Source organism: Bactrocera neohumeralis, unplaced genomic scaffold (assembly GCF_024586455.1).
Source record: "Bactrocera neohumeralis isolate Rockhampton unplaced genomic scaffold, APGP_CSIRO_Bneo_wtdbg2-racon-allhic-juicebox.fasta_v2 cluster10, whole genome shotgun sequence".
Taxonomy (NCBI): Eukaryota; Metazoa; Arthropoda; class Insecta; order Diptera; family Tephritidae; genus Bactrocera; species Bactrocera neohumeralis.
This window is the reverse complement of record NW_026089623.1, coordinates 25,214,515-25,241,127: the sequence shown is the minus strand read 5'-3', so window position 1 is coordinate 25,241,127 and position 26,613 is coordinate 25,214,515. Positions and strand designations below refer to the sequence as shown.

The 26,613-nt window shown below is 35.1% G+C and overlaps 1 protein-coding gene, 1 long non-coding RNA gene and 1 pseudogene across 3 annotated transcripts in view; 2 read left to right on the top strand and 1 right to left on the bottom strand.

The window, feature by feature from the left end:
* LOC126765443 (uncharacterized) overlaps positions 1–26,613 on the top strand; it is a 195,839-nt gene that overhangs the window by 88,569 nt on the left and 80,657 nt on the right. The window lies entirely within an intron of this gene.
* The window catches only part of LOC126765192 (DNA-directed RNA polymerase, mitochondrial), a 59,557-nt gene that overhangs the window by 23,747 nt on the left and 9,197 nt on the right, over positions 1–26,613 (bottom strand). The window contains exons 2-3 of one of the 2 annotated variants that reach the window (XM_050482791.1): positions 22,853–22,999; positions 12,613–12,753 (exon numbers count right to left, since the gene is read on the bottom strand). In XM_050482791.1, the coding sequence (XP_050338748.1) occupies positions 12,613–12,753; positions 22,853–22,999 (288 nt within the window). The remainder of the gene's footprint in view (positions 1–12,612; positions 12,754–22,852; positions 23,000–26,613) is intronic. The other variant, XM_050482792.1, reaches the window with a different exon arrangement.
* Positions 6,609–7,953, top strand: LOC126765287 (uncharacterized; annotated as a pseudogene).

Here is a 26,613-nt window from a genome sequence, read left to right as displayed (position 1 = left end):
TTCTTTGATCCATTTTTTTGGAATAAGCAAAAATCGATGACGAACCAAAACGTTTCCAAGCAAACAACTGTAAACAAGTAAGGAAGTTCCAGTGTAACCGAACATTTCATACTCTTGCAACTTTGCCAAGATGAAAGCCTGGTAAATAGGACTGAAAGAAATATTGAACGGATTTTTGATACAAGAGTGTACTATTATTGTAATTAATTCCAAGAAGAATTTTCTCCGAATTTCAATAACACATCTCACAGTAGATTGATACAGTCGGTGAAAAATTCAGAAATACGCACTGGGATCCACATATTCGGAATGTAAGGACTTGAATAGCAATGGTCCGATTTAGGCAATTTTTATACGATACTCGAAATTGCATAAGTACTATTTTCGCACGACCGACTGCTTATGTTGTCATAGATGCTCATAGATGATCTTCCTGATGAAGAGACAAATGACGATGTTGAATTTAAAGTCTTCAAAGATGGTGGAACAACAGCAGAAGATGATTGGCATAATTTTGGTACCGCAACCAAAAAAAGCGTTCTCGACATAGTGCTGATGGTAGACTAGGTAGACGTAAATCAATGACCGCAGCACACAAGTCAAGGAGAAGAAGTATCGATATTACAAGCAACAGAAAATAAATACAGACCACGAATTACAATTGTTTCCCTCGGCACGTTACTGTGAATGAGAATTGCTACCCCTCAATGATAACCGAATACTTTTGGCCCCGAATTGGATGATATGGACTTGGGCAATATGTGATTCCAACAGGACGGCGCCACAAGCCACACAGCGAATGTTACAATCGATTTATTGAAAAGCAAGTTTGGTGAACGTGTTATCCCTCGAAATGGCCCAGTCAATTACTTCACAGGAATAAAGAATTTCATTGATACCCAAACCATTTTTGTTTTATTTAAAAAAAAAAAAAACTTTTGTAGCGCTCTTATTGAAAAACCCGTAATAGCTAATATTGTACGTTTATATTATTTTGCTAAAACACATTGACCCATATAAACGGTTTAAATTAAACCGGAACTTGGAAATTAGTACATTATCTTCGTTGCTTCGTGCGAAAGTTGTAAAGCGAAAGTTTTAGATGAAATTCAAAATTGTGAGATACGGTAAAAAAGCCCATCCAATTTCGTAAATTTTCGTATTGGGACATAAGGATACGCCCCAAATTGAGTTGAAATTAGTCAGTCGTGCCACGCCCATTGTCTAATTTTTACATAAGCAGTTTTCTTAAAAATTCTAGGTGCCATCTTACCTATAAGATTTGATGCTTTCGACGCATTTATTAGTGCTTTATCGCACTTTTAGGGATAATAGGGGTGGTCGATAGACAATAGCTCGTTGGTTTCAAGTACTATATTACATTTAATATATTCACTACTCACTGCCGTTGGAGTTTTATAAAACAGATGACATAATAAAATCATATCGTTTAATTTGTATTACAAGAAAACATTGTAGTGTCGTATAAAATTATTGTTTTAAATATTTTCCATTTAATGGAGATATTGGACGCATTTTTTTGATATGGAGAGTGGATTGCCAGGTGAACTCAAATGCGTTGCCTTCAATTTATATATTTGCTCTTGTCTAATACCGGAATTCTGTAAGCAGTCTATAGTCAATATTTGAGAAATTTTTTCGTAAAGTCTCAATTCAAATTTGAGACAATATTTTGTGACTAAACACTAGAGATCGTGTTTACTATTCACAACATCATATAGTGTTTAGTCACAAAATATTGTCAAATTTGTCACCAGATAGTTAGCAGGTCACAAAACTAAAAATAACTCTTGTTTGCCATTTTGAACATACTGATACTTCACTTACAGAGATCATCATAGCTATTAATCGATATACAGTGTAAAGCAAAAGTCTGGATACCCTACCACTTCGAAAACATTTTATAAAATATATCACAAAATTTCTTGAATATTTCCATTTATTAATTAAAATTAAATAAATGCATTTTTTCTCATGTGAAAAATATAAAAAATTAGATGAAAAAGTATTTCATTATTTAAAAAAAATCAAAAAAAAAACAAGGATATTCTAAAATTCGCACAGCAAAAGTGTTGATACTCCTGCAAAAAAGGAGGAAATGTATAAAAAAAAAGCTTAATAATAAGTTGACCAAAAATACCTTTAATGCCTAGCGGGGATCCTCGTAATCGAATAACTTCTTTTAATCGGTCAGGCATAGAGTGAATCAATTTTTTGTGTAATCTGAACTGATATTTTGCCATTCAACTTGGAGCAAGCTTTTAAGTTGATTTTTTGAAGTAATATGGTGTTTCCTTAAGCGGTTTTGTAAATGATCCTATAAATGCTCGATGGGATTGAGATCTGGACTCTGTGGAGGTGTTGGTGTTAATAACAAATGGGGTACCTTGTGTGTTAACTACAACTTCACTATGTGAGCAGTATGTTTTGATCGTTGTCCTGCTGGAAATAAAATCCGCCAGACAGTCCCATTTTTTCCGCACTTTGTAATAAATTTTCTTGAAGAACTTTCAAATATACTTCTTTTGTCATAATTTCACCGATAAAAACAAGGTTGCCAACACCCGATGTGGACATGCAGCCCCATACCATGACACCTCCATCTCCATGCTTGACCGTCTTAATTGTATTTTTTGGGTTTAACTCTTTGTTTGGCTTCCTCCACACTTTCAAGTCGCCCATCATATCCAAAAATATTGTATTTTGATTCGTCGGAAAAAATAATATTATCCCAGAAGTCAAATTCTTCGAGTTTATACGTTTTTGCAAAATCCAGCCGTTTATTTCTATTGACGTCACTGACACAGGGCTTTTTTCTAGCAATGCATGACTTAAATCCATTTCTATTTATTGATCTGCGAACTGTATCCGATGAAACAATGGTATTTCTGGATTGGAATGGAATGGATTTTTCTCTATTGTTCTCTTGATAAATCGTTCATCTCTCTCATTAAGCTTCCTAGGGCGTCGTGATCTTTGCTTATTTTCGACCCTTTTATCCTTTTTGAAACGTTGTATTACCTTTTGAACCGTTGCCTTACTTCTACCGATGTATTCTCCGATTTCGGGATATGATTTTCCATTTTTATGCATACGTACCACAATTTCTCTCCTCTAATGTCAATTCTTTTCGAAACATGATTGCACACGAAAAATATTTTACTTCGATGCGAATAAATGAACGTATGAAGTTATACTGAATATGGTCTGCAAGCAATATGTTTTTCCCACACAACACAAGTCAAATATACCGTTATTCTGCGCGCTAGCTACATCGGGGCTCGAGCGTATCAACACTCTTGCTGTATCAACTTAATACTTACAGTTACATTTTTGACTACCGTTATTGATGCAGCAGCCAAATTTTGCTGTTTCATTTCGATTAAGAATGAGTACAATGTAGATTTTTTAATTATTGTCGAAGTTGCCTAAACTATTTAAACTTGTTTGAAATATCTTAATAATAAACTGAAAAATGAAAGGGTATAAAGACTTATGCTCCATATTGTATATACTTAGATGTAAATCAATAAATTATTCTGAAACAAACTAAGCTTTTTGACTGTGATATAGAAAATTTAATATTTGTTATCGACATATTCATTTTCCTCAAGTTTATATACTTTTCTAAATAACGAAATGTAGCAACTGATTAGACCTGTTCGTTTTCAGTTGAGAGATTTTTGTGACTGTTACGTACTGAGTTGCAAAACCGTCTCAAGTTACAAAAATTGTATAAAATCTCAAATTTAGAGACTTGTGACTGTATCACAGTAAAGAATTCCGGTACAAATCAGCTGTGATAAAAAATGTGATAAATTTCCTTATTGATAAACAGATGGCGCTAAATCATAGGCGTACAGGGAGATTTCGAGTAGATCAGATTGAAATATCCTCGGGGACGAGTGTCATGGCGACATCTTGCTAAATCTAGTAGATTAGTGAAATAATCTACTTGACAGTGTAAATCTCCTGATTAAGTGTAGGTCGGAACATGGTATTAGTCATTGCACTTTATATGTTTTCGATTAACGACATCTTGTGGTGGGGCTTTATTTCACCCATCTGCAATGTTAACTTCCTGAGACATTTACCCGGAATTTAACTGGTTATCCTAATAATTTTTATACTCGATAATAGCCCTGACAGACGAGCAAAATTAATACGCATTAAGCAACGCTAATACGGATTGAAATTTTATGATGACAGGCGGCAGACTTGTGCATTTAGACAGCTTATTGTGAAACTTGTTTATTTATTACAAAAAAAAAGTGAACTAAAAATGAATAAGGGAAATTATTAATAGAAATTCTGGTATTTTTAGAAAATCAAACGAAAAAATTCGTTTATTATTACCTATGTTCAAAGATAATAGAGTGTAATTAAAAGCAATAATTGATAGTAATGCGAAAAAAGTGTGCGAAAAAGTTATGAATATTGGAAAAATGGTTAGCAAACTGTGCGCTGTTTGTTTTCTGCCATCTAAAAATATTCAAATTTGTTTTTGTTAATATACTTGCACATAATTTAATTAGCAATATAAAACTGCTTACCTCTGATGCTGTAAACGCAAAGGAGGCGGCAGACTTCAAGCGACATCTGTCAAAAAATAGTTGCCTACTTAAATTTGGTAAGTTCAGCTAAATGCACGAAATTCTTATGCATTACAAATTGGCATTAACATGGGTCAAATGCGGAAGTAAATGTAAATTAAGCCCACTAATGCAAATTAGCGCTGTCGTCTGTCAGAGCTATAACTATATCTGTTCATTAGTTTTAGTTGTCACAAAAACCGTTAGATGCACAAAACTAAATAGATGAACACACCTATTACACCCAATGCAACAATGTTGAGATACTATAAAAGAAAATGCAGACAAAGCGGTTTTTTATCGACACTCTAAACGTATAGACAGAAGAGTCATCGTTGGGCTGTATATCCAAAATAGTAAAGAAAAATTTAAAATAGTTGGAAAGTTAAAAGTACCACATTATATCTAATGAAAACAAATAATTCGAGTATATATTTTTTTAACAGCTGGGTAGCAGCCAAGCAAAAGGACGAACTTTATGACCTTACCGAGTTTATACCAAGTCATCCAGGTGGATCATTCTGGCTAGAATGGACAAAGGGCACCGATATAACCGAAGCATTTGAATCACATCATACATCAAAGACGCCAGAAAATATGCTAACCTAATTTCATGCTCGCATTTCCCCTTTTGTTTGCTGTGTAAAATTGTCGAATTTGTTTAAAGTCCGCTTTTACATAGGATTCATCGTCCATTACAACGCAGTTAAAATTAGGCAAGAACTTTTCATATAATTGTCGATCACGTCGTTTTGCCAAAAAAATGTTGGTTATCATTGCGGTTTGATGCTGCATTCACTTTGAAGAAACGTAATCCATTTCGTTTGCGTACTTTCTGTATACGTACATATGAAGGTGACATTTACACTTTTTTGGCGACATATCCTCTGGTAAGTCCAGGATTTCGTTTCGGGTCGGCTTTAGTATACGATCCCACGATTTCAGAGTTAAAAGTGGTATGGTTGGATAGGGCTGATGCTCCAGATTAAGAAAATGTATAATTGTTGCCGCCGCAAACTTATAGTTTTCGAGATATTTGCATTTAAATTTGAAAATTTTGCAAATTTTATATTGCAATTTCTCGATTGCTAGTAATTATTTAATTCATATTATGCACTTTTTATGCACTTACACTTCACTACATTGTTTCTACATATTTTTTTTCCAGTAGTTATTTAGTTATTTGCTTAAAATAAGCATTTTATATTTTACACAATTTTCATTTCATGCACAATAACAAAAGTATTCCGTGTTGACAGATAATAAGTGTTACACATTTATCAAACGAATAAAAATGAATAAAAAATAGGACTATACCCCAAATACAGAAATCATTGCCCTTTTTCTTGATATATCAAGATTTTTGATACACCTCGGTGTTGGATCGGCCAGAGCCGCCAACGCGAAAAGGAGTTTTACTTAAAAACAACTTAATACATCCCGGTGTTGGATCGGCCAGGGTTATTTTTTTGAAGCGCGGCCGAAGGCCGCCAACGCGAAAAGGAGTTTTACTTAAAAAAAACCTGATACACCCCGGTGTTGGATCGGCCAGGGTTATTTTTTTGAAGCGCGGCCGAAGGCCGCCAACGCGAAAAGGAGTTTTAATTAAAAAAAACCTGATACACCCCGGTGTTGGATCGGCCAGGGTTATTTTTTTGAAGCGCGGCCGAAGGCCGCCAATGCAGAAAGAAGTGGGACGGTTCCGTGTTTCCCATTTTTAAACTACATTTTCTATAACGGGTATTGTTACAACTAAACAAGGTACCGTTCCTTTTTTCCCGTTTTGAAATATTTAATAATTTCATATTTATTTCATTTGAATTCCGCGATTGGATGCAGCCATATATTCAGGACACAAATTTAAAGAGCATAAATTTTAAAATATATATAAATACATATATAAGTATTAAAAGTTGAATTTTAAAAAATGAGTGCAAATTCATCAGGTAAGTAACATAAGTTTTAAACTGAAAAAAATATAACTAAGGTATTTAAATAGATTGTGTCGGAGCGTCAACGAGCCGAGGTGGCATAAAGCGAGTGCGTGCAAATTCATCAGGTAAGTAATATAAGTTTTAAACTGAAAAAAAATAACTTAAGGTATTTAAATAGATTGTGTCGGAGCGTCAAACAGCCGAGGTGTTATAAAGCGAACCAATGTGCTTAAAGCGGCGGAAGTGAAGTCAATGTGGAATATTGTAAAAATATTCCAAACATTTGACACAAAAGAGAAATGTATTTCCTTTGCCGAAGAACAAGGTTTGATTTTAAAAGCCAAAATTTGCCGTACGCATAAAATGCCAATGACGCTGTCGTTAAAAAAAAGTAGCAGTGTTGGGGTGTTCCGATGCCGGAAAGGGGGTTGTCGGAACCGAAGTGCGTTGGCAAAGTCGAGCGATACCTGGTTCGAAAACGTCAAAATTCCACTTCCGCAGGTATTTTATCTAATGTATGCGTATGCATCTCATTGGTCACATGCGGAAGTGAGGGAAAACAGTTTTATCAGGGAACCAGTTTTATCTAGCGCTACAATATGTGACTGGTATAATTACTGCCGCGAAGCTGTAGTATTATACCAGGTTGACCATCAGGTAGCGGTAGGTAAAATTGGTGGCCCTGGTAAAACTGTTCAAATAGACGAAAGCGAAAGACGAATTTGGGAAGAGAAAATACATACAACAAAGGTAATAAAAAAATAATTTTTTTTATGTAATTAATATATCTTTACTTATTTTAGGGCGGAGAGTCGAGGGCCACTGAGTTCTTGGGATGGTTGAGGATGGGAGTGACGACCTTAGGCTGGAGGTATGTCCCGGCAATGTCAGGTCTGTTGAGGTGCTCATACCTTTGATAAAGAAGCACGTGGCAAAAGGCAGTATTATATGTACTGATTGCTGGAGGGCATACGACTGTCTAGCCAGTCACGGGTATGAGCAGCGACCCCGATAATCCGTTCGTTGCCGAGGACGGGACGCATACTCAACGCATTGAGTCCCAGTGGCGAGTAATTAAACGTTTTTTTATTAAGGACAATTACAATAATAGCGAAGATTTTTCTAATTTCATTTATGAATATACTTGGAGAAAAAATATTGCAAATAATCATCACGATCCTTTTGTAAAATTATTAGATGCAATTAAATATACATATAAGCCTTAAAACTTTTTTTATTACAATGGAAAATTTATTTCAGATGGTATTTGTCTCTTGGTTTGAATTTTTATATTCATTTTTATTCGTTTGATAAATGTGTAATTATGGCAACACTTATTATTTGTCAACAAGGAATACTTTTGTTTTTGTGCATGGAATGAATATTGTGTAAAATATAAAATGCTTATTTTAAGCAAATAACTAAATAATTACTGGAAAAAAAAAATATGTAGAAACAATGTAGTGAAGTGTAAGTGCATAAAAAAGGCATAATATGAATTAAATAATTACTAGCAATCGAGAAATTGCAAGATAAAATTTGAAAAATTTTCAACTTTAAATGCAAATATCTCGGAAACTATAAGTTTGCGGCGGCAACAATTATATATTTGCTTAATCTGGAGCATCAGCCCTATCCAACCATAACACTTTTAACCCTGAAATCGTGGGATCGTATACTAAAGTTTCCCCTTCGTTTCAAATAGGTCAACATTTTTTTGCTATAAGTGGAGATTCAAATCCTTGTTTTCTAAGAAAATAATTTTCTTATATTATATATCTTACAAAGTCAACTATAGGTATTGGCATAAACATACTCAGTACCTAGGGCCTTGAACAGTTTGGGTTCGATTTGGACAATTTTTGTTATAAGGTGGCATACTTCAAAGGCACTACTCGTGCAAAGTTTTTTCTCGTTGTATTAATAGTATTTTGATTTGTACATCAGAAAATGAAAGAATCAAAAGGAATTTAGAATTGTGTTACGTGGGTAATACGGGTCCGATTCCGCCCATTTTCACTCTGTGACATAGGAATGTTAAAATAATGTCATGAACCGAGTTTGGTTGAAATCGGTCTAGAGGTAGCTAGTCCTGAAAGTATTTAGTTACTGCTTTATCGCGCTTAAAATATGTCAGACCAAACCCCATGTTAAATTTCGTGCATCTACACTTAAAAATATAATTGCACGCCTGTGCCATCTGTCATACTACATACATATAAATAAATTTCGCAGAAAAATTGTTGAGTAAGGTAAGTTTTAAATAATTTTTGTAATTTCTACTTAAATTATAGAGATTTATTACAAATTTTAATAAAAATGAATGGAGAAGGTGCACCCCCAGCTAAAAAGGAAAGGCAGCATCCTAATAAGAAGTAGAAGGAGAGTGATTAGATAAGATAACTGTAAGACATTCATCCTCAATTTTTCAATAACTATCGAGGTCTAAAAAGTTCAAATATTTGATTTTTAAACAAGTAACAAGTAAGGAAGGGCTAAGTTCGGGTGTCACCGAACATTTTATACTCTCGCATGATAAAGTGATAATCGAAATTTCATTATACGTCATTTATATATTTTTCAAATACCGTATTTGTGTAAAGTTTTATTCCGCTATCATCATTGGTTCCTAATGTATACATATATGTATTATACAGAGAAGGCATCAGATGGAATTCGAAATAGCTTTATATTGGAAGAAGGCGTGGTTGTGAACCGATTTCACCCATATTTCGTACGTGTCATCAAGGTGTTAAGAAAATATTATATACCGAATTTCATTGAAATCGGTATAGTAGTTCCTGAGATATGGTTGTTGGTCCATAAGTGGGCGAGGCCACGCCCATTTTCAATTTTTAAAAAAAGCCTGGGTGCAGCTTTCTTCTGCCATTTCTTCTGTAAAATTTAGTGTTTCTGACGTTTTTTGTTAGTCGGTTAACGGACTTTTAGTGATTTTCAACATAACCTTTGTATGGGAGGTGGGCGTGGTTATTATCCGATTTCTTCCATTTTTGAACTGTATATAGAAATATCTGGAGAAAACGACTTTGTAGAGTTTGGTTGACATAGCTATAGAAGTTTCTGAGATATGTACAAAAAACTTAGTAGGGGGCGGGGCCACGCCCACTTTTCCAAAAAAACTACGTCCAAATATGTCCCTCCCTAATGCGATCCTTTGTGCCAAATTTCACTTTAATATCTTTATTTATGGCTTAGTTATGACACTTTATAGGTTTTCGGTTTCCGCCATTTTGTGGGCGTGGCAGTGGGCCGATTTTGCCCATCTTCGAACTTAACCTTCTTATGGAGCCAAGGAATACGTGTACCAAGTTTCATCATGATATCTCAATTTTTACTCAAGTTACAGCTTGCACGGACGGACGGACAGACGGACGGACGGACAGACAGACATCCGGATTTCGACTATACCCGTCGCCCTGATCACTTTGGTATATATAACCCTATATCTGACTCTTTTAGTTTTAGGACTTACAAACAACCCTTATGTGAACAAAACTATAATACTCTCCTTAGCAACATTGTTGCGAGAGTTTAAAAAAAGGAGGATGAAGTCACGTCTAGAAGTTCACGCAAGTGAGGAAAGTGATTGTCATTCACTTGGGAGTGGCCAGAAATGATTCTTGTACATATGGCTCAAGCAACTCAGTACTTCCAGTCCAAGACCAAGAATCCTCTGGGTATCCAAAGAACATACGTTTGAAGGCAAGCTAAAGTGACAATGCGAAACATCCCCTCCACAGGGTTGTACGCTGGATTTGGGACCCGCCACGTAAAAAACACCCCCAATGAAAGGGAACAAAAAGCTTCGGAAGATTACAACCATGGCAAACGAAATAAGGATTACGATTTGAGGGCATGCACCTGCAATGTCCGGTCCCTTAATTGGGAAGGTGCCGCTGCCCACCTGGTTGATGTCCTCGTGAAAATAAAGGCTGACATCACCGCCGTCCAAGAAATGCGATGGACGGGACAAGGACTGAGGAGAGTAGGTCCTTGTGGAATTTAATACAGTGGCCATATAAAGGAGCGCAAGTTCGGTGCGGGAGAGAAACTCAGAGAAGCGAGACGCATTTGCGTGGAGAAAAAGCTAGAGGCCGATATGCGTCAGTATGAAGAGCTTGACAAGCTGGCCGACAGGGTTAATGCTCGAGAATTCTACGAAAAGATATGGCGACTAACAGAAGGTTTCAAGACCGGAGGTACTCTTGTAGAACCTCCAGAGGTGATCTAGTGACTGATGTCAAGAGCATACTAAAATTATGGAGGGAACACTTCTGCCACCTGCTGAATGGCAGTAAAAGTATAACGACAGGGGAAGATGAACCCTTTTCTCTAATCGATGACGATGGAGCAGACGTCCCATTGCCCAACTATGAAAAAGTTCGAATAGCAATTGCCCGTCTGAAGAACAACAAAGCGGCGGTCGCCGATGGATTACCGGCCGAGCTATTCAAACACGGCGACGAAGAACTGATAAGGAGCATGCATCAGCTTCTTTGTAAAATATGGTCGGTCGAAAGCATGCCCAACGATTGGAGTTTAAGTGTGCTATGCTCAATCCATAAAAAAGGAGACCCCACAATTTGCGCCAACTATCGTGGGATTAGCCTCCTCAACATCGCGTTCCGTAGAGTGTATTGTGTAAAAGATTAAAGCCCACCGTCAACAAACTGATTGGACCTTACCAGTGTAGCTTTAGATTTAGCAAATCAACAACCGACCAGACGCCAAGTCTTGCAAAACACCAGTGAAAAGAGAATCGACACTCATCACCTTTTCGTCGATTTCAAAACTGCCTTTGACGAAAAGGCGCTGCCTTTATGGCACGATTTCTGAGTTTGGTATCCTCGTAAAACTAATACGGTTGTGCAAGCTGGCGTTGGGCAACACCAAAAGCTCCGTGAGGATCGGGAAGGACCTCTCCGAGCCGTTCGATACCAAACGAGGTTTCAGACAAGGCGATTCCCTATCGTGCGACTTCTTCAACCTGCTGCTGGAGAAAATAGTTCGAGCTGCAGAACTAAATAGAGAAGGTACCATCTCCTATAAGAGTGTACAGTTGCTGGCGTATGCTGATGATATTGATATCATCGGCCTTAACAACCGCACGGTTAGTTCTGTTTTCTCCAGAATGGAAAAGTCAGCGAAGCAAATGGGTCTGGTAGTGGACGAGGACAAGACGAAAGATCTCCTGTTATCAAACAAATTTAATTTTGATTTCAAAGATAATTTCACCAACACCAACAACAATGTGTGCCTAGAAATCCAACGCAGGATATCTCTTGCAACAGATGCTACTTCGTAGGCAATTGAAAAGTAAAGTTCTCTCTCGATGAACAAAAACAAAGCTCTATAGGTCACTCATTATTCCCGTCCTGCTATATGGTGCAGAGGCATGGACGATGACAACATTTGATGAGTTGACGTTGCGAGTTTTCGAGAGAAAAGTTCTGCGAAAGTTCGCATTCCATTGAACGATGATCTGTATGAGATATACGACGACATTAACATAGTTCGGCGAATTAAAGGACAGCGGCTACGCTGGCTAGGTCATGTCGTCTGAATGGATGAAAACACTCTAACTCTGAAAGCATTCGACGCAGTAACCGCCGGGGGAAGCAGAGGAAGAGGAAGACCTCCACTCCTTTGGAAGGACCAGGTGGAGAAGGACCTGGAATCGCTTAGGATCTCCAATTGGCGCCACCTTGCGAAAAGAAACGACTGGCGCGCTGGAGTTAACTCGGCTATAACTGCATAAGCGGTTTCTACGCCAGTAAAGACGAAGAAAAATACAATTAATCTTGAGTGAATTTGGTTATTTTGGATTGAATGGTTTGAGACGACTAGTGCATTTAACCTACATACATATGTACAACATGTTGCGAGCGAATAATAAAGATAGACCTTTCACATCCTTATTGAGTAAGGCTACTGATAATTGGAGATTGATGATATAGTAGTCAATCTACATGTCCTGAATCTCCTCCGATTTAAGCATATAAACCTTATTTCATAAAATGCTTATATATTTATATAATACTCACCTTCAAGAAGCTCTACATATTTAGAATAACGAGGTTTTACTATACGTTTTTTCTTTCTCCTAAGAACTTCATTTACAGTTGTCGATTGAGAACGAACTCCTGCATTGACAAGCAATTTTTCCCTCTTATGTACGCTAATATCTGGAATGATAAATTTTTTTAAATAAATAATTAAGTGTTTAATGCACTTGCAGAGATTTAGAATAAATATCCCCCAATTCAGGGTTAATATATACATTATAACACTAAATACTTATACTCATATAGTGTATCTCCCACTGGAGCCCAAAGCCTCATATATGTATACTTATTTATAAATATTATAGAGGAAATTTTCCAGGTAATGATATCTATTTTTAGTTTAGCTTATAAATTTTTAAATGTATGTTAATAAGGTTCGTAAATATTACAATTTTGAGAAACTTAATGAACTTAACTCTTATACTGTGTACTTTTTATCCGTTAACCATAGCGGAAGATTAATCAACTTTTGTCGTCCTAAACTTTTATGTTGTATTTTCTATCAGTAAAACTCACTCTAAAATTATTACAGTAAATATATTAGTTATTATAATATGAAAAATGTAAAGTTTGTTCCCGTGGATATACATATACTATTTTTATTATTACTCATGCAGTTTAAAAAGAGTACATGTTCAAATATCATTAAACATGCTTACTTATTTAGTTTTGCTTTTTCGAAATATTCAGGGGTGTTGTGGAATCCAAGATAGAATTGCTTAGCTGTCAGAATTGCAAACCAATTCTGATTTTCAATGGTGTCACAGAATCTGATTGGATTTTCGTCTTTTCGAACATACGCAAAACCAATATTCGAATCAGCTGTTTACTAATGTGACAAAATCTGCAAATGAATATATATGGAAGCAATCCTATTAAAGTTTTTAATCCGACTTAAAGAAAGATTTTAAGAGACAAAATTTATCGAATGAATAAAGACGCATTTGGATGCTAAATTACGTTTATTACGTTTTGTAAATCTTTTTTAAGGGGGAACCTGCTTTAAAAGTTTCAAAAAATTTAATTTTTTTTTTTGCTTAATTCTTTTTAAAAATTATTTAAATATAAAATAGAATATTTCCCAAAAGTTATAGCTGGGAACTCGAAATATTGTCGAAGCTAGAAGGGAAATAGGGACCGAGCGTCTAGCAAATATATGAGCGCTTGGGCAGAAAGCGAAAACTTTGGTGCGCGATTTCTCGGTTTTTCAGTTCTACGATTTTTCTTAATAGGCGGGCAGGATAGAGAAAACTAAACGTCGTATGGAATTGCGGCAAATCTTTGACATTAAATTATCTTCTATTTAAACTAAAAAAACTAAGAAAAGTTAAGTTTGAACATATGTTCAAGTAAAATTTTTTGAGTCAAAAACTACTTTTTTTCAAATTTTAGAATTTTTCATTTTTTTTATTAGTTTAGCTTGAACATAAGTTATTAAAAACTATGAATATCTTTGAATTTTTTGTTTCCGATAGAAATCGCGACCTGCATCTTGCCCGGCATATGTATATGCGAAAAGCATCTGGCAATTGCTTCCCAAAGAAAAGCGTTTAAAGGTTTCGTATAAAACAAATTTGCGAATGATGTTTAAATATATAATTATAAATCCAAGAAACTTGGCTTTAATCAATTATTTTTTCCCTCCCAAAAAAAAATCAAAAAAAAAATCAATTTTTTAAGCCTCTAAGGTAGGCTCCCCTCTTAAATATCCGCATTTTTTCCAAAACTCAATAATTAAGACATTTCACGTTTTATTCTTAATAAGATAAATCAATTCGTAACAATAAAATAACTTGATTTCTTAACTTACATTTCAAATCTGTGTGCGACTATCTTCTTGATTTGTTTCTGACAGCAAAACCGACAAAATTGGTTTCCGTGACACCGAAAACCGATACAAATTCTGTTTCGAATATCAAACCAATAATATCTGAATTCATGACACCTACTGCTTTTTTTGATCGGTTTCAATTCTGATTCCGACAACCATCAGATTCCACAACACCCCTGATTAACTTTTCCAAAGGGTTTTGAATTTGAAAAAAAAACACGGAAATTAACATAAATTTGCAATGATTTTTTCTGCTTTGGCTACGTTATTAACACAATAACTATTAAAAACTCACAAGTTCAAACGTTGATGAAAAATTACGTACATACATACTTGTATGTACTTCGTGACACCGAGACGATCTTTTACATAAAAATTCGGGAAATACATAGCAATTGTTTTTTTTGCAACAGTTAGGTTTAAAAAAATAAGCTCAAAAAAGTTAACCAATAGTTAACTTTTTAGAGCGGTACGTGGACGCTCAAGATCGATCAACTTAGCCGAAGGTTTAACTTCCAAGTTAACTTTGGCGCGATTCTACTGTATATTGAACATACATACTATATATGTATGTATATGTATGCATCCAATAATAATAAAAATGCATGGAAAAGGCATAAAGTTACAGATCAGATAACATTAAACCCACACACATGTATTGAATTGTACACTTAAAAACCACCCATACAAACATATACACATACACACATATTTAGTTATTTAAGGTAGTTTCCGAAAATAGTATATATGTAATGAAAATATAAAATAAAAATTAGAATGAATGTATTCTCATTCAAAAAAGATCTTTGCTTTTCCCCTACAAGCGGTAAGAATTTAAAAATTCTTTTTTGAGTTCAATGTTTGATTTGTAAGAGATAAAGAGTTCGGCCAAATTAAAAAGTGTTGTATTAATAAAAAAAAATATATAAAAAAGTCCCGTTCAAAATACAGGCAAATTAAAACAAAAAAATTGTAAGTCGGGTGTATTTTCCCGCATATTAACAATTAAAACAAATTGAGAATACATAATGCTTTCTTTTAATTTCCCCCACCATTGGTAAGGTTTGATAGAATCTTCATTGAGTTTATAAAATTTTTGGTCCTTCGAGTCGGATAAAGAACTCGGCTAAAATTAAAGTCCTGTATTAATAAAACAGGCAATATATAAAAAAGTCCTCTTCAAAATATAGGCAAATTAAAACAAAAACAATTGTAAGACGGGTGTATACTTGCGCATATTATACTGATCACATAAGCCGTTTTAGCAGAGACTAAACGCAGTCATCTAACTGCCATCCAAAGGAATATTCTGCAGCAAAGTCAACAAGGCGACCAAATCAATATACCTACAACGATTTCTTTGGAGAACACCCAGCAGTTACACAAATACGAAAGGTGTTGCGGAAAAAATCATGGGAATAACCAAAAATAACAAATTTTTGTTGCCCAGGCAGATTTATCCGAAACGGTGTTGCACACGTCCAAGCCATTGCAGAATGTCATGACAAATGGCCGAATAAATTCAGATACACTTGATTTTGATCGTGGAATCTCCATATTCAAGAGGAAAATTCAACAAAGTAATGGATGATTTCCACAAAACCATTACAATAAAAAGTGATGACATAAAACTTTTGAAATTTGTGTTTCTTCAAATGCACAATTTCCACACAAAGAAATTTCTCTTGAAGTTGACAATTGATACAATTTGTACTTTGAAATAACGGCGAGTATTTCAAGAATCTGGAACATAGTAAAACGAGATTACAAGAAGAAGAGCCCGAAATTACTTATAGTTCTCTTCAGCGTGATGTGCTGTTAGAAGATTTTACTATAGAAGAACCAGAAAATTTTTGGTTGGCTGGGATTTAAAAAATATACAAAAATTCCAATCTTTTATCTAATATCTATACATCTATCTTCTGAAACTAAGGAAGAAACAGCAGAAGTATTAGAGGAAGACAGAAAAGAAAATGAAGTTGGAGAATAAACCTTTGAAGAATTTCATGAATCTTCAATAGCTGAGGAAAAACCAACTGAATTGGTACCTTGGCATTTATCTCTTCCGGCAGGCTCACATTTTGGAGAAACGTGGGAAAGTGAAGACCAGGTTAATTCTCTTAAAGATAAGGACGAAGCTGAAGTAATCGACCACATTTTAGAAGATGATGCTGAAGCATGTGTGAAGAAAGAGGAAGTTCAGGTTATGGACAAACCAACACAATTGCCGAAAAAGTCCAAAGATATTTTAGTTGAGCCAAATCCTAATCTCACCAAAAAAGGAAAAGATTTTGTAAATTTGGAAAGCAGCCCTGATGACATGTACGAAATATGGGTGAAATCGCTTAACAACCACGCCTTCTTCCAATATAACGCTATTTTGAAATGAAAATACAATTCAATACTCAAAGTACACAAATTGATCTAATCTAATTAATTTTACAGCAAAATAAAAAAAAATATGTAAATGACGGATAATGAAATCTCGATTATCACTTTATCATGCGAGAGTATAAAATTTTCGGTGACGCCCGAACTTAGCCCTTCCTTACTTGTTTTAAATTATAATTGTTTTCCCTCGGCAATATGTTCAAATATAATAAATCATGCTTACTTATTTAGTATTAGCAAAGCTGAAATACTATTAAAAATAAATATGTACATATTTTCAACTATATTGAACATACTTGTACATATGTACATATCAGAGATCTGCAACGATCACAATTTTTTCAATCATACCCGATCATTGACTCGGATTTTTTGTGACGAAAAACTTTGCTTCAACAAAAATGAATGATCGTAAGCGAGCGTGCTCAAAGCGAACATTCAGTTCCAATCACTGTTGCTTGTTTCGTAATGATTTTGTTCGATCGAACGCCTTGTGTGAGCAGTGAAGAATAGTCGAGAATGTTGTTTGCATTCAGCTCGATCACAATCATACCGTTTGGTCGTTTCGGGTGGTTCCTGCCAGCAGCGCAGCCGCTGAGCGTTCTTTTTCTTTAGCTGGAAATATTATAACCGAAAAAAGAAATAGGCTCGGACCATGTTCAGTTGATAGCTTATTGTTTTTAAATTCATTTTATAAAAGTTTTAGCGATTAAGATTGAAACCAGAAAATAAACCTTTTTTTAATTTTAAGTTTTTGTTGATTTCAATGAAGAAGTAATTAAAATTTGAAATTTGTGTTCCCTAATATTTTAAGCATTACCTTTGTTTATTAATTTTAAGCATAAATTGAAATTTAGTTTTAAACGTTAAAAATGAAGAAATACATATATGCAGTAATGTTTTGGTTAATTTTATGCATCGCAACTTGTTTTCGTTAAAACACACAAATATGTACATACAAACTATGCACATACATATTCGCAGAGCAATTCTCGATCTGATTGGTTCCATCACAATTCAAACGCACACTTGATCGATGTCTGAGTTTTCGTGCATCGTTGGACTCGATCGTCTTTTTCTGTATAATCATTTCCAATCATCATACCGGAACCAAAGAATCAGTTTGAATCAGTAAGCAAAACAATCAAACCAATTGATCGAACTCGTTCGCTTTGAGCACGAAACTCGATAGAACAATTTTGTAGCAAACCGCTGTGTTGAGTAGTGACCGTTTTGAGCGAGGCTGATCAGACCGAATCGATCATACTCAATGCTACATGCATACACATTGTGAAGTAGACGTGTTTTTTGTGTTCTTCAAATTTCTGAGTATATTGTTGTTTATTGGGGGAAAATTAGTTTATTTTTTCGTGTGAGACATTCAGAGAAATTGGAAATATAAGTACACTTTGATTTTTAATAATATATAATCATTCGCACTTACCTTTTGTGTTTTTTCCGCGCCAATTTGTAAAAATAAATACAATTGTTTCCGCTTACAGGAGCGTTCAGTTAATTTGTATTTTTTTTTATTATTCTGCATTTTTTAGTTTGTCATCGATAAGCTGTTCCCTTTTTTCTTTTGGCATTGCAAACTATTTTAGTTTTATGTTAGACAGTAAAGCTAGGGACTGAACGTACACATCCTTATATAACCCTTTTCGAAGGATTTCTAAAATTATAAGAACGCCGCCTAATGGTAAAAATAAGGAATCCGCCGCGACCAAATAAAATGTGATACCGCTAAACAAACTGGGCAAAAAAATTAAAGAATTGGAGAGCATGGTGGCGGGCCAATGGCACATTAACCAAGCTATGCGCGAAATTGTAAGCAATATAGTGACGTTACATGCAAAATCGGAAAAAACCCATCGAGAAGAGTGATGATAGGAAAATCATCTCAAATCCCTATTGGTAGAGATGATACCCCAAAAAGAATACGAGAAGCATCAGGCCTTTTACCACCAACAAAAAAAAAAACAAAAGACGTTATTGAAAAGGCGCAATTACTGTATAGTGGTGCAGCTAAAACACTTGTTCGACATGCTTTTGGACCGTGAAAAAAGCTGTATTGAAGCAGAAGGAGGCTATTTTGAATAAAAGAATAAAATAAATTGATTTTCCCGAAAAATCCATTTGTTCTGTTTTTTTTTTTTATTCCTGATCACTTTGAAACGCATCTTGTATATACACAAATAGTGAATAAGTAATGAAAATACAAAATAAAAATATAAAATAAAAATTAGAATGAATATCTCACTCAAGAAAGATTTTTTTCTTTTCCCCCCCAGCGCACAGTGGGAGAAATGGTCAATCTAGCGGCTGTCTGTTTTATTGAAAATTTATTTCCTAACGGGGTCTTTTCTGTTTTCGTTTTTGTTTTGTTCCAAATATTCGCATATCTGTGAGCTTTCGAATTTAACACATGTTTTATCAAGTGCAATAATTACTATTTACCTATTTTTAAGTGCAATTTTTGTTGAACTGAAAAACTTAAATATAAAATTTTGTAATAAGATTTGTGACTAAATTATTATTACTTGGTATGTGTTAAATAAAAAAAAAAGTCATTGTGGTCTGTTAATATATGTTTTAGATCTTTACAATGGAAAAAGAAATTGTCCTATATCAAAGTGTTTTTATATGTGTAATCCAATGTTCCGTAGAAAATAAGTGTGGTGGATTCGATGGGATTCGATTCAATGTTTGTATAATTTGTTAAAATATGTTGTGGTCTACGTCTTGTCCAAAAATTGGCTGCAAGTATTTGCAAGTTACTGATTTTTTTCCTTTTTTAGATACTATGGCAGAGTCTAAACTCACGTTTTTTTTAATATGGCACAGTGAACCAGTACCAACAAAAAAATTTCTAATGGTTGAAAATCATATATTTTCTAACGTCATTGATCGCTCAAAGTATAGTGAAGAGCAAACTCGCAAAATTCACAAACAATTGCGAAATAGAATAGAAAAGTGGAAAGAATGGCATAGGGTTATGTCAGTGTTCGAAGAGCGAAATAAGAAATGGTTGGATGAAAATATAATTTTTTCTAAGCCAACTGTTCATCACCGTATACAAAAACCTTTTTCAGAGTGTACAATGAAAACTCAAAAAAAAAATTGCATCAGTTGTTAACGAAACACCTAACCAAGAGTTAATGGTAGCGGCAAGCGTAAGTCTTTACAAAGCTGGAAAAAGAAATGCTTCACAGGTTGTTTCAAAATTGTTTGAAGAAAGTTCGACTGCTTCGAAAATGCTTAAGTCTGTAAGCTCTGAACAAAAAACCCCAATTCCGTATACACCTGAGGAAGCTTTATCTCTTTATATAGATGGCGGATACTCAAAAAGGTCATACAAAATAATGCAATATGGTGCCAAAGAACGAAACTGCAATATGCGTATAGTACAAGGACTTTCCAAATCTTTTGAAGGTGTTTTGACTGCAGGCAATATTAATGACAGCATAGAAGCAATATTTAAATGGGGCTGTGACGGCAGCAGTGGTCACTCCACTTACCGTCAACGTTTTAGTGCTTCTGATTGTGAAATAACTGATGAGTATTTATTTACTGTATGTATTGTGCCTTTACAAATTAAAAAAGAAGACGCTGTTCTATGGCAAAATAACAGGCCTTCTTCAACTCGGTTCTGCAGACCCATTAAAATAATTTTTGAAAAAAAGTCAGCGGAGTTAGTTAAGGTTGAGATAGATAATATTAAAAGGCAAATTGTAAGCATTGTTCCGACAAAGTTGAGTTTTTTCGAAGTAGTACATGAATTCCATTTAACAATTATTGATGGGAAAGTTTTTAACACTTTAGCGGGCTCATCATCGCAGGCCTGTGGAATTTGTGGAGCAACACCAAAATTCATGAATAGTCTAAATAATGTTCAATTGAGACAACCACAGAAGCGCTTGTATGAGTACGGATTGTCAACACTCCATGCTTGGATACGGTGCTTTGAGTGTATAATTCATATCGCCTATAGAATACCCATGCAAAATTGGCAAATTCGTGGAGAACATAAAGAAATCGCTCAGCAAACCAAAAGAAAGATTCAACTTGAGCTAAAAGAAAAAATGGGTATATTGGTGGACATTCCCACGAAAGGATCAGGCAATACAAACACTGGGAACACTGCAAGAATATTTTCCAGCATCCAATTTTAGCCTCTACAGGACTTGGCGTAAAAGTAGAACTTATAAAAAGATTTGGTATAATTTTGTGTACTATGGCATATGGGTATGCAGTTAACATAAAGGCTTTTCGCATATATGCTTGGAAAACAGCATAATTATTTGTTTCCGAATATCCTTGGTTTTATATGCCTCCATCTGTACATAAAATATTAATACACGGAGCAGATATTATTGAAAAAGTTTCGCTACCAATAGGAATGATGTCAGAAGAGGCACTTGAGACAAGAAATAAAGATTTTCGCAGTTATAGAAGGAATCATACGCGAAAAAACTCGAGGTTGAATACAATGGAAGACTTAATACACACTCTTTTAGTTTCTTCAGATCCTATTATTACATCTAAGTCTAAAAGCACCTCCAAGTACTCCAAAAATCTCATTGAAATAGATGATGTCAAAAACCTTCTTTTACATATAAATGATTTACCTGACGGCAGTAATTCTGAGAGCTTCGACTCTGAATAGTTTTTTTTTTTCTAATAAAGCATAAAAACATATAAATAAATAATTAACACATATTTTTAGTATTTTTTCATTGTATTTAAGAAGCTATTAAGAAAGCGCCGCTAGATTGACCATTTCTCCCACTGTGCAGCGGTAAGAATTTTAAGATTATTTTTTGAGTTCAATGTGTAATCTTACAAATCAAACAGTACAAGAACAGAACAGTACGAGACTTTAAATTCGTAAAATCATTTACGACCACTATCGTAAGAAATTTTGTTCATTAGTACTAACTTTATGCAAAAGGCATAGCTTTTCTTGACTAAACGTACATCTTTACACTTTTAGCAAAAAAGGCTTCTTTCACTTGAGCAATTTTTGGTGTACATACTTGTATAGCCATACGATGTTGGAAAAACGTATACTAGATTATGTTCTTGCAGGAATAAACACAAACTTTCAGAAGAAATATAGCTTTGAAAATGTACGCATTCCTGAACTAAGTCTGTTTCGAAATCGTTATAATAAATATTTTCTAAAAAAAACACTGAATTGTTCCGTCAGAACTGATCCGTTGCTAGCCTCTTGCCTCTTGCAACTCTTATTGCATAAGAGTTATTAAAAACTCATCGTATAACTATTATTCTGTAAGCAATAAATAAAAGTTATGAAATACATAACTCTTATTTTGTAAGCGGAAACTATAAATCAAAATATAAAGATTATTTGGAGGAAAAAAATTATATTTTAAAGTTTTTGACATTTTTGTATACTCCGCAAAACAACAAAAATCCGGCTCTTTTCTCATAATTATTTTAGTCAAAACTAATGCAATAACTTATTTTCTATTCCTTGTTTTTACCGTTGATTAGACCTCAAGGCAAACTTGCTTAAGAAAAAATTATAACAAGTTGTCGGAAGCTGTACAATGTATGACGTACGCTATTTCTCGTACGTCTCTATTTATCATATACAGTAGGGTGGGTCGATTCCGGACTTTTTTCGATTCGGGATTTCTAATAGTGCGGAAAAGTTGCCTTAGTACTTCCTGATTCCAATGCAACTAAAATCAGATTTTGTACTAAACTTTGGCACTTGTTGCCTAGATTTCAGTGTAGAGCGTATACAACGATCACGAGATTGGGGGCCAATAACTTTAGAAGATGCCTCTGTCACCAGTTTGACGGTTCTCTCGACTGTCACGGTGTGAGAGGGGAATTCACTAAATTTCCATACCTCTGCAGTGTCTCCCGACAGCCCTTTTATGAGTTCTTCGTTAGAAACTGAACAAAGAACTGGTGGAACAGTCAAGGTAATAGTCTTCCAGTTAATCATATCGTAATAATTATTACCTTTGAAATTCAGCTTTGGCACTTTATTACATCTAACCATTCCATTAACAGTGTCATACTCTGCTTCTCTGGCTGCCAGAAGACGGTCAAGGGCCAACTTTCTGTCTTCTATCCGTTCGTCAGTCATCATACTAAGGAGAATGTTTTCTGGAAGAGCAAAAAAAAAGCATTCTGTTGAATGGATGAATCGACAACCTTGCGCAGTTTAGCAGGTAAGTATCTCGACCTTTGAATTGCAGCATAGAAATGGCGCAAGCCATCTTTGATTGAACTGTTGAATCTTATTGAGAACCACAATGGTGAGTAAACTGTAAGTATGTACTTGACCAAAATCATTATTTCCTTTGTTGGTTTGTCAGTAGAAATGTATAATCTCAGAATCCTATTTGCACAGGTGAGCCAGCGAGATTTGCACATGTTACCTGGATCGACGCTAAATCTGAGGAACATTGACCGGAAATAACAGCTTCTGATATTTTATAGAGATAAGCTTGGTCTGTGCTAAGTTGGGTCGGATTAATAACCTCAAAGGTAATTGGCAGGATGGAAAACTTTCAAATTTGACAACAGGCAACTTCTCACAATCAGGGAGCAGTTTACCTATGTCGCCAGAGAATGTATTTGGACTCTTTCAGACACCATCTATGTGTTCGAAAAGAGCACGAAATGGAAGTTCGTTGAAATGTAGAAGACAAACAACCCACTGTAATGGCCTACCTATTCTTTCTTCTAGTTTCCGAATGATTCCACCTTTCCAACCTGTGTTCGTGTTGGTGCCATCAGCACCGACAACTTCTAGATGTTCCACATCAATTGAATTGTCTTGTAAATGTTGCCATATAGCTTGCGTCTCATCCTCAGCTGACCCGGAAGGAGAGGTGACGTGGCCAGAGTAATGACAATCAGGTTCCGCTATAAGAGAAATATGTTCCTCTTTGACAGTGTCGCGGTAGTACTTTTCACCTTCGCTGACTTGTGTAAGGGTATTGTCTTAGCGGCCGTCAAAAGTCGGAGTCGCCCTATACGAAATCTTTCAAACTGATAACACAAAAGAACATCCTGGTAAGTAGGTAACTGGGACTCAGAGAGATTGTACGGATATATGCTAAACACAGGACATTTCTGTCTAAATTTAAATTTAGATACAGACATTTTGAGTTCTGTGTTCTGTTGAGAGAATATAAGTGATAGCACTTGGCGAAATCAACGACAAGAGTGAAGGAACTCGATGAAAAAATATTTATGTGGAGACCAGTCCGAACGTGTCGTATGGCGCAGGGAAATGAATGTAAGTGATAGAACTCGGCGAAATCACCGACAAGAGTGAAGGAACTCGATGAAAAAATATTTGTGTGGAGACCTATCCGAACGTGTCCTTTGGCGTAGGTGAATGAATGTGAGTGATAGCACTCGTCGAAATCAACGTCAAGAAGTGTGGTCGCAAGCCGATTTTCATCTTGCGCTGTGGCGCGCCGTCTTTTCGCTCGTATCTCGGGAACGGTTCGTCCTACGGCCATGATCACATGTACCATTTCGGTAGCAAATGACGTGACAAATAACTTTTGTTTTATACATTTTGCCATGAGATGCGTATTTCATGCGCTAGGTAGACAATTTCGCGATTTTAGGCGAATTTCCGAAATTTCAAGGCCGGAGTTGGGGTTGAAGATGCAATTCGATCTCAAAATAAAAAGTTGCATTGGAATCAGGAAGTACTAAGGCAACTTTTCCCCACTATTAGAAATCCCGAATCGAAAAAAGTCCGGAATCGACCCACTCTCTTGTGGGTTAGCGGCCCCTTTGTAGGGTGATCCGGGGTAGCCTCGAAACAAATTTTCTACTTGTAATAAATTTTTAATGAAAAGAGATATTAAACTTAATCTTTTTTTATTTTATTACAAAAGGCTTTACTGTTAGAAATATAAAATTATATTTAAGGTAATGTAGAATAAAGCGTATTCTACAAAAACTGAGCTAAGGTTATTTTTGCGCCTCACATTGAAAGTCGGGCTAGACTTTTACAATTACTCAAAAGTTTTGAAACAAAAAATTATTTTACATATTTTTCCGCAGCATCTTTTTGATTTTCTAGTGCTTGCAGTTTTCTCGGCATTGATTCAACCAGATGTTTGGATACATTCGGACTTGTTCCACTCTTGCTTTCTTCAAATGGTGCTTCGATGTGCATATCCTGTTCTGTTTTATGCGTCCTAATTCGTACCACAAATACTAAATTGCATTAAGGTCGGGACTTTGGGAAGGCGTTTTGATAACTTTTGGCCAGTTATATAGCAACCAACTTCTTACATCAAGTGTTGAATTCTTGGGGTCGTTGTCCCGATATAACTTAAATCTATAAAATGGAAATTCCCAACTCCTAACGTTGCCATACACCCCCATGCAATAACTGAGCCACCGCCGTACTTCACTATTTTCCATATATTTTTGGAATTAAGACTTCTGTTCCATCCAAATAAATTTAATTTACTCTCGTCTTTAAATAATACCTTTGAATCATAGAAGTGTTCATATTTTCAAATATTTACCGTTCGTGTTACTTTTTAATTTTTTTGATAATCAGGGGTTTTTTCCTTGAAACCATTTTTTTCGTAAAAATCTTCTTATAATTTCAAGGTTAACCTTGGTACCAGAAGATTTATCGACCATTGCAGCAAGTTTAGGTACAGAAGTAAAATGTCTTTGCTTAATTTATATTAAAACAAAATTTTCATCTCTGGTGAACAATTTCTTAGGTTTGGATTCGCGCTGCTTATTTGAAAACAATAATAGTATCGTGAACTGTGAATGTGCTTTTCTTTACCATAATCGCTTTTATAACAAATATTCAGGTTTAAAATTGAACTTCGAATAGATATAACAAAATATTAAATTCACTAGAAATACGCTTTGATCGACTTTCAATCTGAGGAGAAGAAGTGGCGTTAGCTCAGTTTTTACTTCATGCGCTTGATTTTCGTTAATTCGAATGTATATTTGGTTACAGAATAATTTCTAATAATATATTCTATGAAAATTGAATTGTGTAAGCGAATTTCAAAATATTTAGGTACATCGAGGAAAAATTAAAATAATTATCAGAGACGAAATTATGGAAAATTTCGTAAATTTCATTTCTAAAAATTCATAATCATTGAATTATTCGATTTAGGTGAAATATGCAAGGTTTGTTCGAAAACTTTTGGCATTTTGAATGTAATTTTATATTTTCACTGTCATAAAATCTTCTTCCTTATTGGCAATAAACTGGGACGTTCGATATTCATAAGGATCTATTGAAGTAAATTTTGCACCTTTCTTCAGTAATGTGGTCTGACGTTGTCCCAATGAAACACAATTACACTTCTATTAACAAAAGCTGACTGCTTCTGGGCGATTACTTACTTCAGACGGTCCAATGGTTGACAGTACAGATCTAAATTAGGGATTTGGTCGTAGGGAAAGAACTCATAGTAGATGATCATAGAAGTCATGTTTACTTGGCCACCTTGTTCGTCGGCTCACCTCAATTCGTTGACATTTAATTGTTTAACTGACGTTGTGGTAAGTGACCCAATCTTCATCATCTGTAACCATTCGCTTTAGAAATTGATCGAATGTGTAGCGATTCAGCAGGGATTCACAGATGGAAGTTCGGTTTATGAGGTTCTTTACGTTTACAGCGCACGTAGAAAACGCGAACACTCAAAAACGTGAATACGCTTTTGCGCTCGCCAATTTCCAATTATTATGCGGTGTTTTAG